The sequence below is a fragment of the Schistocerca serialis genome, chromosome 6, assembly GCF_023864345.2.
Source record: "Schistocerca serialis cubense isolate TAMUIC-IGC-003099 chromosome 6, iqSchSeri2.2, whole genome shotgun sequence".
NCBI lineage: Eukaryota > Metazoa > Arthropoda > Insecta > Orthoptera > Acrididae > Schistocerca > Schistocerca serialis.
The window spans coordinates 530,346,338-530,361,817 of NC_064643.1; the positions used below are offsets into that span (position 1 = coordinate 530,346,338).

Consider the following 15,480-nt stretch of genomic DNA (forward strand, 5'->3'; position numbering starts at 1 on the left):
TGGTTTGGGGGAATAAACTGAAATGACCCAGATCCACACTTTAAGTCAGAAATGTTAGAGTGTCTGCAACTCAGCACTTCCTCTATTGGTTAATAGCAATCTATCCTTTTCATAATATTGTTGAGCACAATGGGGTGGTCATAAACAGTCTGAAAAGTTTGCAAGGGTTGCAGGGTAGGTTGTGCTGAGAAATAATTGTTAAGAAATAAATTCTGTATGTTGTGCTGTTGGAGTCATCAGCTTAGAAATCAACCAAGCAGGCCATTGCACATGCAAATTCAAATTCAAGCACTCCATCAGATACAACTAGTGTCGGTTGTTCTCATAGCGTAGGTGATAGCACCTGAGATTACTCAGCCTTTGGCTCAGTTTTAATCCTTACTACCATCCCACATCCAATTTTTGTATTGCTCTTTTGTTCGGTTTTAGGAAACCGAACGGAGAACACATTTGCTTGGCCACAGAGTCTCTGCTGGGTCGCTTGAATTTGAGCATGCAACAGCCTGATTGGCTAACTTCAATGCTAGTTTGCTCAGAAATAGCAGTACAGCCTGCCCTGTAACCCCCATGCAAGCTTCTCAGACTGTTTCTGACCACCCTGTACACAGGGTAACAAAAATTTACAGCACACATTGCAGGACACATTCCTCACATGCAGATGAAGAAACAATTTTATATGAATATGGGTCTGGAAATGCTTTGTTTCCACATTACAACTTATTTTCTCCAACTCACTGATCGTGGGAAACACACAAGAACAGAATGTTAGAATCACGGGGGAACAGAATGTTAGAATCATGGGGAACATGCATTCTTCATGACATCTGGTTACGTTGTGCATCACCACTGTTTTGTCCTACATGTCGCTGTTGCCATGCGACATACATCATTGCTTGTTTACAGGTAAAATCAATTCTTCCAGTAATCAGTATGACCATTGCAAGCACACAGATTACTATGCAGAGTTAATCACACACCTGGCTCGTGCAATGGCAGTGCACATAAATGCAGAGATGGCAGATGCCCATTTGATGTATGGATTAGCTGATGGCAATGGTGCTCACACTCAACATTTTTTCCAGGATAGATTTCCAGAATGAAGGTGCCCTAACAGACAAATGTTTGAAGCCATTGACCATCAACTTAGGGTACATGGGGCATTTAAACCTGATACTCGCACCTGGGGCAGGCCTAGATGTACAAGGGCACCACAATGGGAGACTGCAATTCTTCATGCAGTTGACAATGACCCTAGTGTCAGTATAAGTCACACAGCTGCAACACTGAATGTTGACGACATGACTGACTGGCGAGTGTTACACGAGAACCAGCCGTACCCATATCATTTACAGTGTGTGTGGGCACTATGAGCAGCTGATTTTCCTGCACAAATACTCTTCTGCAAATGGTTTAATCAACCAACAAAGTGTCAACCATAATTTTAGTGCAACGGTGTTGTTCAAAGATGAGGCATAGTTTTAATGAGATCAGATTGTAAATTTTCAGAATGGGCATGTGTGAGCAAAGTTATCATAATTTTGTAGAGAATGTTCTACCTGACGTGTTACCAGATGTACCTTTAGATGTGCAACAAAACACATACTTCATCCACGATGGAGCACCTCCTCATTTTAGTGTTAATGTCCGTTGGTTTCTAAATGACAGTTTTGGTGACAGATGGATAAGTAAACTGCTTGGTCTCCACGCTCTCTGGATCTAGACTCATTGAAATTTTATTTGTGGGGGCATTTGAAAGCTCTCGTGTATGGAATCCCAGTACAAGATGTTCAGAGTCTCCGTGCTTGTATAATGCATGGCTGCGAAACCATACACAATACTTCAGGGATACATAAGCGAATCTGAGTTGCATTACAACGGGTGGCTGATGCATGTATCAATGCCCAAGGAGGGCATATTGAACACCTCCTGTGAGAATGAGTTATGTGGTATGCTGGTACATTTTGTTTGTGTGTTTTTCCCATGATTGATGAGTTGCAGAAAATGATTTGTCACATAGAAACAAAGCATTTCCAGACCCATATTCACATAACATAATTTGTTCATCTACCTATACATTTATATTATTATCTATGTGTGAGGAATGTACCTTGCAATTTGTACCATACCTTTTTGTTACACCCAGTATAGTTTTAGTTAGTTTAGTTTTAGTTATGTCATGTTCTGTAGATCATTTTCCCGATAATTTTATCGATATGATGTGGACCAAGTCAGATTACAAGATATTATATATATATATATATATATATATATATATATATATATATATATATATATATATATATATGAATAGTGTTAATATTAATATTACTGAAATTTTTAGTTCTACAAATGCAACTACATTTAGAGGTACTTTTTTTTTACCAGTTCTGAAACAGAAACTCATCCATAGAATAGAAGGAGGTGTCCAAAACATATGATTTTAAGCAGATTAAGATATTAACATATCATTTAAAGGGGAACACTACAACATATATCTATGTCTGTGAATAACTGAAAAATACATGGCAGTGGACAACTTTCATGGAACCCTACATAAAGGCGTCTTCCCATTTCATTTCCAGGTGGAGAAGAGGCAGAAATAATGCTTGTATGTCTCTGTGTGCGCATACCTGCACAAGTGAGCCTCAACTAATATGTAATAGGTCCTCCAGCACGTCTACATTAATGAGTGTTTCATTTTAATGAATATTTTCCCCCAGAGTGTTTCAAGGTTTTTCTTCTGCAAGATAAGGTCCCACATCCTCAAAATCCAAACAATGAAGACCCTGGAAAGTTCCACTGTTGCTGAAAAATATAGGACTGGTAGTGCTGACCACTCCATGGCTTAGGAATTTTGTGTTCACTAAAGATGCTTGTTACAGCTGGGTGCACGTAAAAGGCAGCAGCATGATATATTCTGCACAGCAACAGACAGAATATCTTGCGGAGTTGCCAGTGTACTTCCTATTTCTGTCCCACACCTCACAATCCACCATTGCCTGCCTAGGTAACTACGAGGGTCACTCCAAAAGAAATGCACACTATTTTTTTTTTTAATCCATCTTTTATTCTACATGTTTGAAAGTTTTATAGTGTGTAGATACATCCTTTAGGAACAATATTTTCATTTCTCCGCATAATTTCCATCCCTCTCAACTGCCTTACACCATCTTGGAACCAGCGCCTGTATACCCGCACGGTAAAATTCTGGACCAACCTGTTGGAGCCACTGTTTGGCAACGTGCACAAGGGAGTCATTATCTTCAAACCTTGTTCCACGAAGAGAGTCTTTCACTTTCCCAAAGCGATGATAGTCACATGGAGCCAGGTCAGGACGGTAAGGCGAGTGTTTCAGTGTTGTCCATCAGAGTTTTGTGATCGCTTCCATGGTTTTTTGACTGACATGTGGCCACGCATTATCATACAACAGCAAAACATCCTGCTTTTGCCGATGTGGTCGAACACGACTCAGTCGAGCTTGAAGTTTCTTCAGTGTTGTCACATGTGGTGGTTCCACTTGGCATGATGTCCACAAGCAAGAGTCCTTCGGAATCGAAAAACAAAGTAGCCATAACTCCCCCCCCCCCCCCCAGGTGAATTTGCATGATGCCACTCCACTGATTGCCTCTTCGTCTCTGCTGAAAAATGATGGAGCCATGTTTCATCACCTGTCACAATTCATCCAAGAAATTCATCTCCACCATTCTCGTACTGTTCCAAAAGTTCGCTGCATACTGTTTTCTTGTTTCTTTGTGAGCCACTGTCAACATCCTGGGAACCCACCTGGCACAAACCTTTTTTTAACACCAACACTTTCAGTATTCTGCGAACACTCCCTTCCCCTATCCCAACGTAGTGTGACAATTCGTTCACTGTGATGCGTCTGTCAGCAGTCACCAATTTGTTAACTCTCTGCACATTGTCCGGAGTGTGTACAGTACAAGGCCTGCTGCTGCGAGGACAATCCTCAATATTGCCTTGCCCACCGACTAACTGTACTGCGATCGACAGCAGCATCTCCATACACCTTTTTTCAACCTCTGGTGGATGTTCCCCACTGTCTCGTTTTCACAGCACAGGAATTCTATGACAGCATTTTGCTTCTGACGAACGTCAAGTGTAGCAGTAATCTTGAAGACATGCTGTGACGGTGCTACTCACGGGAACAGGTTGAACTAAGTTTGAAATCAAGTGGGAAGGATGTATCTACACACTCTAAAACTTTCACACATCCAGAATGAAAACTGTATTCTTTCAAAAATAGTGTGCATTTCTTTTGGAGTGACCCTCGTAGCAATACACAGGTGACCGCTACAATCAGCCACTGTTCCTGCTGCTGATTCTGCTTAGGAGAATATATAAGCTCAGAAAACTGTCACAGTCACTTCTTAATGTAATATTTGTCATGTATGTTCTATATCACCTGTAATGAACATTATAATGGCTGGCTATATAACCTTACAATACCTAAAATAACATGAAAATCAATGCTAAACGTGTTGCACGCACCCTGAAGCACAGGCTACAAACGGACATGGCGGAATGACATTACTGGTTGAAGCGTCATGAGGTACACTGCTCCTTGCCACTGCACACATGTGCGCACTGTTTTAAGGCTGGTCATGATACTCTAGTTACCTATGACTTGGCACCACCTACAGTGAACATGTAACCTACGGAATGTTGCTTCTGTGTAAGTTAAGGAAAGCAAACAAATAACTCCTAGTGTTTTCATCCAATATGAATGGAATGAGATATTACATACCAAAATCATGCTAATCAGCAGCCAAATAGGGAATGAACTGAGGTGTAATGTTAATGGGCAAAATCAAGATCAAACCAAAAATTTAGTCAATACAGATGCATCCACATGGATCTTGAAGCTACTGTCAATCTAATGATATGTGGTACAGTTTCAAGTGCAATTTGTTGTGTAACTATGTTAGTAAGAACTTTGAATGTTAAACAAGAAGATAAATTCACCTAATAAGTGAAACAGTAGTGGTATTTTTGAACTATGAAAATCAAATAACTGTGCATATAATCACTAAACATGAGAAATATTATTTCTAGTTTTATGAACTATGCATTCTTCTTTCCAGGAGGAAGGAGGGTTTCACTGCAGAATGTTGAAAATAGAGAGAAGGTTACCTAGACCAAGTTAAATACTGGTCAAAATGTCAATATGTCTCCCTGCAATTTTAACCATTTTTCTGTTGCAGAGAACAGTATTTACAAGATATAAAATATTTTCTATATACACGATAAAACATTATGATGCTGCCCATCATGAGAACTACCTCTAAAGATGTTGACAATCTTTAATATTAGCTATGAAATCACGAATTAAATGAAGACTTACTTGTATTTGGAAGAATGAAAGAAGCATGCAAGACCTTCAGACACAGTTTTTCCTTTTTTCTCAAACACCCCATCATATCCTTCAGAAGAAAGAACTGGGAGAAGGTCATAATTGAAGACCTTCGAATCAACCTCCTGAAGGCAGATTAAATCTGCATTATAACCTTCAACCCAAAACAAATATACGTTAATTGAATAAATTACTCAAAGCTTGAAAAAACAACAATGCATAAACAACATTATTTATTCTGGCATTCTGAATGCACGTTCCACTGATTCTACCATGAGGGAAAACCTCGGGGATGAAGAGTAAGTAAAGGCACACGTTATGATAGAGATGCACCTATGGCCAACTGTTTCTGTTAACTATCTGACTTTACTGACAGGTAACTTAATGGTATTCATCAAGGGTACAAGTCATGCTATTTTGCAACATATAAAACTTAAAAAGTTATCTCCGTCCCTTGTGGCTGAACAAGTGGTCCAGCACAACAATGGATCCATTTATATTCCCTCCCATCACCCACCCATGGTTCTCAAAGCTGGACAGGAGTTTATTGCACACCAGAATATCTTAAAACCTCACAAGCCCTGGTCTATATCTCTCACACATCTGTGTTCTAGACCTGGCCTCTTCAACTCTACTGTTTCTTTCCCTTGCAGTATTCTGCAATACACTTTGTAAGTAAGAAATACACATTCAGACAATCAGAACATACCGTAACTACTTAGAGCTTAAAGTTTAGTACTGAAAACTAGGAAATTAAATAGAAAGACGACTACCACAAAACATCTTGTTGATGACAAAATCATCAGAGGTGGAGCAAAGGCTCAGATAGGGTAAAGATAGAGAAGGAAATTAGTTGTGTCTTTCAAGTAACCATCCAGGAATTTGTGTTAAGTGATTTAGGGAAACCACAGAAGACTTACACCTTAATGGCTGAATAGCAATTTGAGCTGCTATCCTCCAGAATGCAAGTCTAACATCTTAATAAAATGCCCCTTCACTCAACAGAAAATAAATAGTTCTGTGTGCAGTTGTGTATGTATTCATAATAAACTGACACAAAAATTTTGGTAAACATTTTTGGAATACAGTGATCAATTGTTATATTTAGATTAAAGTTCAGTCTTGATCACGTTATGTCTGTTTTAATGGGTAACCGGTTTCGGTTTTATCTATAAAACCATCATCAGACCTGTGAATAAATTTAAGAAATACTAGATACCAATCTTTAAATGAATGAAAAAGTCTAATGAGGTCAAAATTTTTAACAAAATAAAATAAAATTAGTTATACCCATTGGCTCCCTTGGGTTGGTAGGTGGAGCTCTCCTTGCTGCTGTGCAGTCAACTGATGGTTATGAGTGCTGAGCACGAGCTTAAATATGCAGAGGCTCCGCCTACTTCCTGTCACACTACTTCATAACTGCCAATCAGCGTTCATAATATGACGCCATCGTCAAAGTATAAAAGTAGGAAATACACTAATAACATAAAATTGATTCATTTAAATATCTGATTAACAGATAATAATTGTGTCTACAACTTATTTATATTTTAGATAAAAACAGTAAATTATGATGTGTGGTAGCTGTGCCCTCTATGGACAACCTTAATATTATTACACTGCCAGTTATATCAAAGATGTAAAATCCTTGGCGTTGTGGTATGTATCGATTATCACAATTGCATCTTTGTTGGATGCTGCAGAATCGTCTTGTTTAATTGTAGTTTTTATGGCAATGTTCTTTATAGCATTAAGTTAGCAGCCAATGGTACGTTCCACATTCTGAATAACTGATGAGACTGCTGATGCAGCATATTTTACATATATTGCTTTTGCCATGGGTATAACTAATCTTATATTTTTTAAAAAACAAAAGAGTAGATGCTTTTATTATAAAATTTCGTCAAAAAGGTCGTAATAATATTTTTCGCGAAAATCTAATTGTTCATTGAGCAGCATTGATGATTTGGTTTTCAAATGAGCATATATCTCGATTTCTTCTAGGATATTCATAAGTAAGCCTTTATTTGCATAATGAAGAACTTGTAAATTCTGTTGTACTGTCCCCTCAGCATGATTATTGAATGTTATATGATGACCAAAAACAGACTTTGTTCGTGAGGTACCTGACGTATGTTCTTTATACCTTACTGCAAAATTTCGACCTGTTTGGCCGATATATATTTTCTCACAGTCTCTACATTGGATCTTGTACACTCCTGATCTGGTAGATTTTCCATTATCTTTATTTACGGTATGTCTTAATTTTTGTTGTAAAGTATTGTCAGTTGTAAATGCTATTGTTATTCCAGAATTTTTGAATAAGTTAGTGATTCTATCGGATATGTTTCCCATATATGTCATCTTCGTATATTTTGGATTACTTATTAGTGGAGTACTTTGTGATTGTTGTACTTTATTAAAAATGATATCTACCTGTCGTGTGTCGAAAGAGTTGGTTTTTGCAATTTGTTTTAAGATGGTCATTTCCTTTTTGATCTCATTAGCTTCTAGCGGTAATTTTAGTATTCGGTGTATCATAGACTTAAAGAATGCTTTTTTATACTTGTCAGGATGACATGATGTAGCATTAATAATAACATCAGTGGTTGTAGGTTTCCTGTATATGGTGAATAAATGTTTCCCGTTGTTATTAGTTATAGTGAGATCTAGGTAGTTAATAGATTTTCGATTTTCATGCTCAACTGTAAATTGTAACTTCGGATGCATAGAGTTTAATTTTATAGCAAGTTTCTCAATTTCGTCTTTTGAACCATTATAAAGTAATAATGTATCGTCTACATATCGCTTGTAATATATGATTTTATTTGCGATATCAGGGTTATTTTTCAGGAATTGCGTCTCAATGTGGTTTACGAAAATGTCTGCTACTGTCCCAGCCAAAGAATTTCCCATTGCTAAGCCATCTTTCTGACAATAGATTTTAGTATTAAATGAGAAATAATTGTAATCTAAAGTGCATTCAAGTAGTTCTATAAGTTCGATTATTTCGTCTTTAGTCATATTTTTGTATTGTATTAAGTTATCCCTAATTATATTAATCGTCTCAGTAATTGGTATATTTGTATATAAATTTTTAATATCTAATGAGGCGAAATTTGCACTAGTTGGAATGTCTATATTGTGGATTTGTTGTGTTAGTTCATAACTGTTTTGATACTGAAGTTGCTGTCATATGTATAGAATGCTTTCAAAATTGTATTAAGTTTCATATTTAGTTTATATGAAGGACTACTTCTGTAGTTGACAATAGGTCGTATAGATTTCTCTTTTTTATGCAGTTTAATTTGTGATCTTAATTTAGGTATTTGGGGATTCATATTTTTCATCATATTTTTTTCCTCAGGGGTCAAGAGGTGATTATTTTCATCGACTAGTTTCTTAATCTTTAATTGGAACTTTGGAGTGGGGTCTTTAGTTACTTCAACGATCCCATTTTCATTAAAAAATGAGAGTGTTTTAAATATATAATCGTCTTCTTTAATAATTACAAGGGTATTTCCTTTATCGGCCTTTACCACAATTGCTTTCTCTGCTAGTAGTTTATTATTGATATTTTTAAGTGTTTTATCTTCAGTTTTTCTATGTAGTTTATTTTTCTCTTTTAAAATTAAGTCCTTCGTTTTTAGGGCTATCTTACATGCTTCAGGTTTATTTATTTTCGATATTTTGCTTGTTGCTATAACATCAGCAATTATGTGTTTAACGTTGGTATTATTTAGTGGGGGAGTTAAGTTATATTTTAAGCCTTTGTCAAGTAGTGACATTTCGGACTTTGTGAACTGAATATCTGTAAGATTCATTGTCCTTGGATAAAATTGATGTATATAGTTGACCTTTTCTGAAAGCTTATTTTGTTGTTTAGCTATGAGTAAATCAATTTTTCTCTGATGTCTTTGGGCAATCGCTTTCCGTAAAAAGTCTATTTTCTCATCAATGCTGCTTAGTAAAATAGAAAAAAATCAAAGGTGAGAGTTCATTACTTAGCAATAAATGCAGACTATACATTTCAACATTTAAAAAATCTTTTATCTTAAAAGCTTCTCTAATTTCAGATTTAATCCATAAAATACTACTCTTTTGTTGTACATATGTTACATTACTAGATTTGGATTGAATATTGATTTTAGCATATTTTGGTATATGTTCCATGAGGCAAGTTTTATTAAATTTAATTTTCATACCAAGTTTCATAATTTTGGTTCTAATATTTCTAAACTTTTTGTAACTTCCAATTGCCTGACTAGACAAACTTTTCACAATTTTGGTAAACATTTTTGGAATACAGTGATCAATTGTTATATTTAGATTAAAGTTCAGTCTTGATCACGTTATGTCTGTTTTAATGGGTAACCGGTTTCGGTTTTATCTATAAAACCATCATCAGACCCATTGGCTCCCTTGGGTTGGTAGGTGGAGCTCTCCTTGCTGCTGTGCAGTCAACTGATCAGTTGACTGCACAGCAGCAAGGAGAGCTCCACCTACCAACCCAAGGGAGCCAATGGGTCTGATGATGGTTTTATAGATAAAACCGAAACCGGTTACCCATTAAAACAGACATAACGTGATCAAGACTGAACTTTAATCTAAATATAACAATTGATCACTGTATTCCAAAAATGTTTACCAAAATTGTGAAAAGTTTGTCTAGTCAGGCAATTGGAAGTTACAAAAAGTTTAGAAATATTAGAACCAAAATTATGAAACTTGGTATGAAAATTAAATTTAATAAAACTTGCCTCATGGAACATATCATACCAAAATATGCTAAAATCAATATTCAATCCAAATCTAGTAATGTAACATATGTACAACAAAAGAGTAGTATTTTATGGATTAAATCTGAAATTAGAGAAGCTTTTAAGATAAAAGATTTTTTAAATGTTGAAATGTATAGTCTGCATTTATTGCTAAGTAATGAACTCTCACCTTTGATTTTTTCTATTTTACTAAGCAGCATTGATGAGAAAATAGACTTTTTACGGAAAGCGATTGCCCAAAGACATCAGAGAAAAATTGATTTACTCATAGCTAAACAACAAAATAAGCTTTCAGAAAAGGTCAACTATATACATCAATTTTATCCAAGGACAATGAATCTTACAGATATTCAGTTCACAAAGTCCGAAATGTCACTACTTGACAAAGGCTTAAAATATAACTTAACTCCCCCACTAAATAATACCAACGTTAAACACATAATTGCTGATGTTATAGCAACAAGCAAAATATCGAAAATAAATAAACCTGAAGCATGTAAGATAGCCCTAAAAACGAAGGACTTAATTTTAAAAGAGAAAAATAAACTACATAGAAAAACTGAAGATAAAACACTTAAAAATATCAATAATAAACTACTAGCAGAGAAAGCAATTGTGGTAAAGGCCGATAAAGGAAATACCCTTGTAATTATTAAAGAAGACGATTATATATTTAAAACACTCTCATTTTTTAATGAAAATGGGATCGTTGAAGTAACTAAAGACCCCACTCCAAAGTTCCAATTAAAGATTAAGAAACTAGTCGATGAAAATAATCACCTCTTGACCCCTGAGGAAAAAAATATGATGAAAAATATGAATCCCCAAATACCTAAATTAAGATCACAAATTAAACTGCATAAAAAAGAGAAATCTATACGACCTATTGTCAACTACAGAAGTAGTCCTTCATATAAACTAAATATGAAACTTAATACAATTTTGAAAGCATTCTATACATATGACAGCAACTTCAGTATCAAAACAGTTATGAACTAACACAACAAATCCACAATATAGACATTCCAACTAGTGCAAATTTCGCCTCATTAGATATTAAAAATTTATATACAAATATACCAATTACTGAGACGATTAATATAATTAGGGATAACTTAATACAATACAAAAATATGACTAAAGACGAAATAATCGAACTTATAGAACTACTTGAATGCACTTTAGATTACAATTATTTCTCATTTAATACTAAAATCTATTGTCAGAAAGATGGCTTAGCAATGGGAAATTCTTTGGCTGGGACAGTAGCAGACATTTTCGTAAACCACATTGAGACGCAATTCCTGAAAAATAACCCTGATATCGCAAATAAAATCATATATTACAAGCGATATGTAGACGATACATTATTACTTTATAATGGTTCAAAAGACGAAATTGAGAAACTTGCTATAAAATTAAACTCTATGCATCCGAAGTTACAATTTACAGTTGAGCATGAAAATCGAAAATCTATTAACTACCTAGATCTCACTATAACTAATAACAACGGGAAACATTTATTCACCATATACAGGAAACCTACAACCACTGATGTTATTATTAATGCTACATCATGTCATCCTGACAAGTATAAAAAAGCATTCTTTAAGTCTATGATACACCGAATACTAAAATTACCGCTAGAAGCTAATGAGATCAAAAAGGAAATGACCATCTTAAAACAAATTGCAAAAACCAACTCTTTCGACACACGACAGGTAGATATCATTTTTAATAAAGTACAACAATCACAAAGTACTCCACTAATAAGTAATCCAAAATATACGAAGATGACATATATGGGAAACATATCCGATAGAATCACTAACTTATTCAAAAATTCTGGAATAACAATAGCATTTACAACTGACAATACTTTACAACAAAAATTAAGACATACCGTAAATAAAGATAATGGAAAATCTACCAGATCAGGAGTGTACAAGATCCAATGTAGAGACTGTGAGAAAATATATATCGGCCAAACAGGTCGAAATTTTGCAGTAAGGTATAAAGAACATACGTCAGGTACCTCACGAACAAAGTCTGTTTTTGGTCATCATATAACATTCAATAATCATGCTGAGGGGACAGTACAACAGAATTTACAAGTTCTTCATTATGCAAATAAAGGCTTACTTATGAATATCCTAGAAGAAATCGAGATATATGCTCATTTGAAAACCAAATCATCAATGCTGCTCAATGAACAATTAGATTTTCGCGAAAAATATTATTACGACCTTTTTGACGAAATTTTATAATAAAAGCATCTACTCTTTTGTTTTTTAAAAAATATAAGATTAGTTATACCCATGGCAAAAGCAATATATGTAAAATATGCTGCATCAGCAGTCTCATCAGTTATTCAGAATGTGGAACGTACCATTGGCTGCTAACTTAATGCTATAAAGAACATTGCCATAAAAACTACAATTAAACAAGACGATTCTGCAGCATCCAACAAAGATGCAATTGTGATAATCGATACATACCACAACGCCAAGGATTTTACATCTTTGATATAACTGGCAGTGTAATAATATTAAGGTTGTCCATAGAGGGCACAGCTACCACACATCATAATTTACTGTTTTTATCTAAAATATAAATAAGTTGTAGACACAATTATTATCTGTTAATCAGATATTTAAATGAATCAATTTTATGTTATTAGTGTATTTCCTACTTTTATACTTTGACGATGGCGTCATATTATGAACGCTGATTGGCAGTTATGAAGTAGTGTGACAGGAAGTAGGCGGAGCCTCTGCATATTTAAGCTCGTGCTCAGCACTCATAACCATCAGTTGACTGCACAGCAGCAAGGAGAGCTCCACCTACCAACCCAAGGGAGCCAATGGGTATAACTAATTTTATTTTATTTTGTTAAAAATTTTGACCTCATTAGACTTTTTCATTCATTTAAAGATTGGTATCTAGTATTTCTTAAATTTATTCACAGGTCTGATGATGGTTTTATAGATAAAACCGAAACCGGTTACCCATTAAAACAGACATAACGTGATCAAGACTGAACTTTAATCTAAAAATGACACAAAAAGTTTGTGTCACAAAACGAATGTGTTAAAATATAAACTTCATTTATTTAGTGGCACACATTCATATCCACAGCCATATTAGTAATTTATATATAGTAAACTACTGATACGAGTCTGCAATAAGTGAATTTTTACGAACAATAGTATTCAGATCACTTGACATACTTTCATTTATTTTGATGCTTCACCTATTTCCATAACAGGATTGGAACTTACAACTCGTAAAACAAAATTTGGTGTCAATAACAATAAAATCTATTTTTAAGCTAAGCGCCAAGTGCCAAGTGTTACCATCCCACTTAGGCATAGTTTAGATAATAACTGAGCTTTGTATTACAAGGTTTAATTTTTGTTCTGATGATGGCAGTAGCCATAATAAATGAAAGTATATTAGACAATCTAGACAGCATTTTTAATTTGGGGAAGGGGGTGAGGTAATGGTTACTCAGCATTTTTAACCACCAGACTGTAGCTCAACGTCCTAGGTTAAATCCCAACCAATCCACAAAGGAACATGAAATGAAGGAATATGCCACAGTTCATAATAATCCATTGGGTGGATGGAAACATTAAACTTTATGCCCCCTCCAGGTACCATTTGGGAGAGGTAAGGGCATATCCCAGCACTGAGTTACATCCTCGTTCTTCCTTCCATTCCACACTCATGCACTTCACCACGGACATAATACAAACCCCATACAGAGTAGTTCAAACCCCTTGGCACCTCATAACAAATATGAAATTTATTCAGTCTGTTTTCAGTACAACGTCCAAGTTAAGCATTTTGCAGAAGTAAACTTGCTACGTGAAATCAATCAGTAAATATAAAGTTAATTAAGGTCTTACCTAGAATCTCTTTCACAAACAGTTGTTTTCTGTAGTCCACATTCAATGCATATGTCGGACAGTACGGAAACAGCTGCAGCCGAGCCGTGTCAGAATCAGCATACAAGTCAGCAAGAATGTTGTAGGACACGACTCTAAAACTGCAACAAAAACAACATATATTCAGGAATATATTTATATTATTATCTATTTTTTGAAACTGGGTAATTTACATTTTTATGTTGGTGACCTCAGGCTCCCCTCTCCCTACCTCCCCCCCCCCCCCCCCACACACACACACACACACACACACACACACACACACAAACAACACCCCCTCTCCCACTTCTTACGTCTTCATCTACATCTACACTCTGCAAGCCACCTTCCTTATGGTGTGTGGTGGACTGCCCCTTCCCTCATTTCCATTTCCATTCGTGAATGTTAGGGAGAAACAATGATTGTTGGTAAGCCTCTGCGTGCGCTCAAATCTCTCTAAATTTACCACATAAGTCTTTTGCAAGGTTTATGCACAAGCAAGCAATATTCTAGTTGCCTTTTCTAGAAATGTACACACTCAGAATATTAACAGTAAACCACACCATGATGACTAATGCTTCTCTTGCAAACTCGCTATTGAAGTTGGCCGAGCATCCCTGTGGTGCTTTTGTGCTTACTAAATGAATCTGTGACACAATGCGAGCTCTTCTTTGGATCTTCTCTATTTCCTGTATCAGTCATATCTGGTATGGATGACAGACTGATGAGAAATATTCAAGTATAGGTCAAACAAGGGTTTTATGAGCCACCTTCTATATCAGTTGACTACACTTTCTGAGGGTTCTTCCAATTAATCTCAGTACTACATCTGCCTTACCAGCGATTAGCTTTATGTTCCCATTCTAATTTAAATTACACTGTATGCATACTTCTTTGATGTTTTATGCAAACAACTGCTTCCAGTGATTGTTCTGCAATCATGTAATCATACATTAATGGGTCTTTCTGCCTATTTATACACAGTTCATAACATTTGTTTATGTTGAGGGTCAACTGCCAATCAGTGCACTAAGTGACAATCTTCTGCAGATCTTCCTGGTTGGTTGGTTGTTTTGGGGAAGGAGACCAGACAGCGAGGTCATCGGTCTTATCGGATTAGGGAAGGACGGGGAAGGATGTCGGCCGTGCCCTTTGAAAGGGACCATCCCGGCATTTGCCAGGAGCGATTTAGGGAAATCACGCAAATCTTCCAGCATTATGCTAAAATTTTCTAACATTATGACTTCTCTGTATATATCAGCATCATCCGCAAAAAGGCTCGTGGAACTTCTTATGCTATTCACTATCGACTAGACACTACACGTGCTACATGGGGAGAGCATGTATATCTCGATTAAAGAACCGGAATAAAATTTCTTGAGTTGGTTCATCAAACAAA

General features: G+C 35.8%; 1 protein-coding gene across 1 annotated transcript in view; it reads right to left on the reverse strand.

Annotated features, from left to right (window-relative positions):
* Positions 1 to 15,480, reverse strand: part of LOC126484172 (2',5'-phosphodiesterase 12) — a 67,458-nt gene that overhangs the window by 12,356 nt on the left and 39,622 nt on the right. The window contains exons 2-3 of the mRNA XM_050107580.1: positions 14,064 to 14,203; positions 5,363 to 5,525 (exon numbers count right to left, since the gene is read on the reverse strand). Of these exons, the coding sequence (XP_049963537.1) occupies positions 5,363 to 5,525; positions 14,064 to 14,203 (303 nt within the window). The remainder of the gene's footprint in view (positions 1 to 5,362; positions 5,526 to 14,063; positions 14,204 to 15,480) is intronic.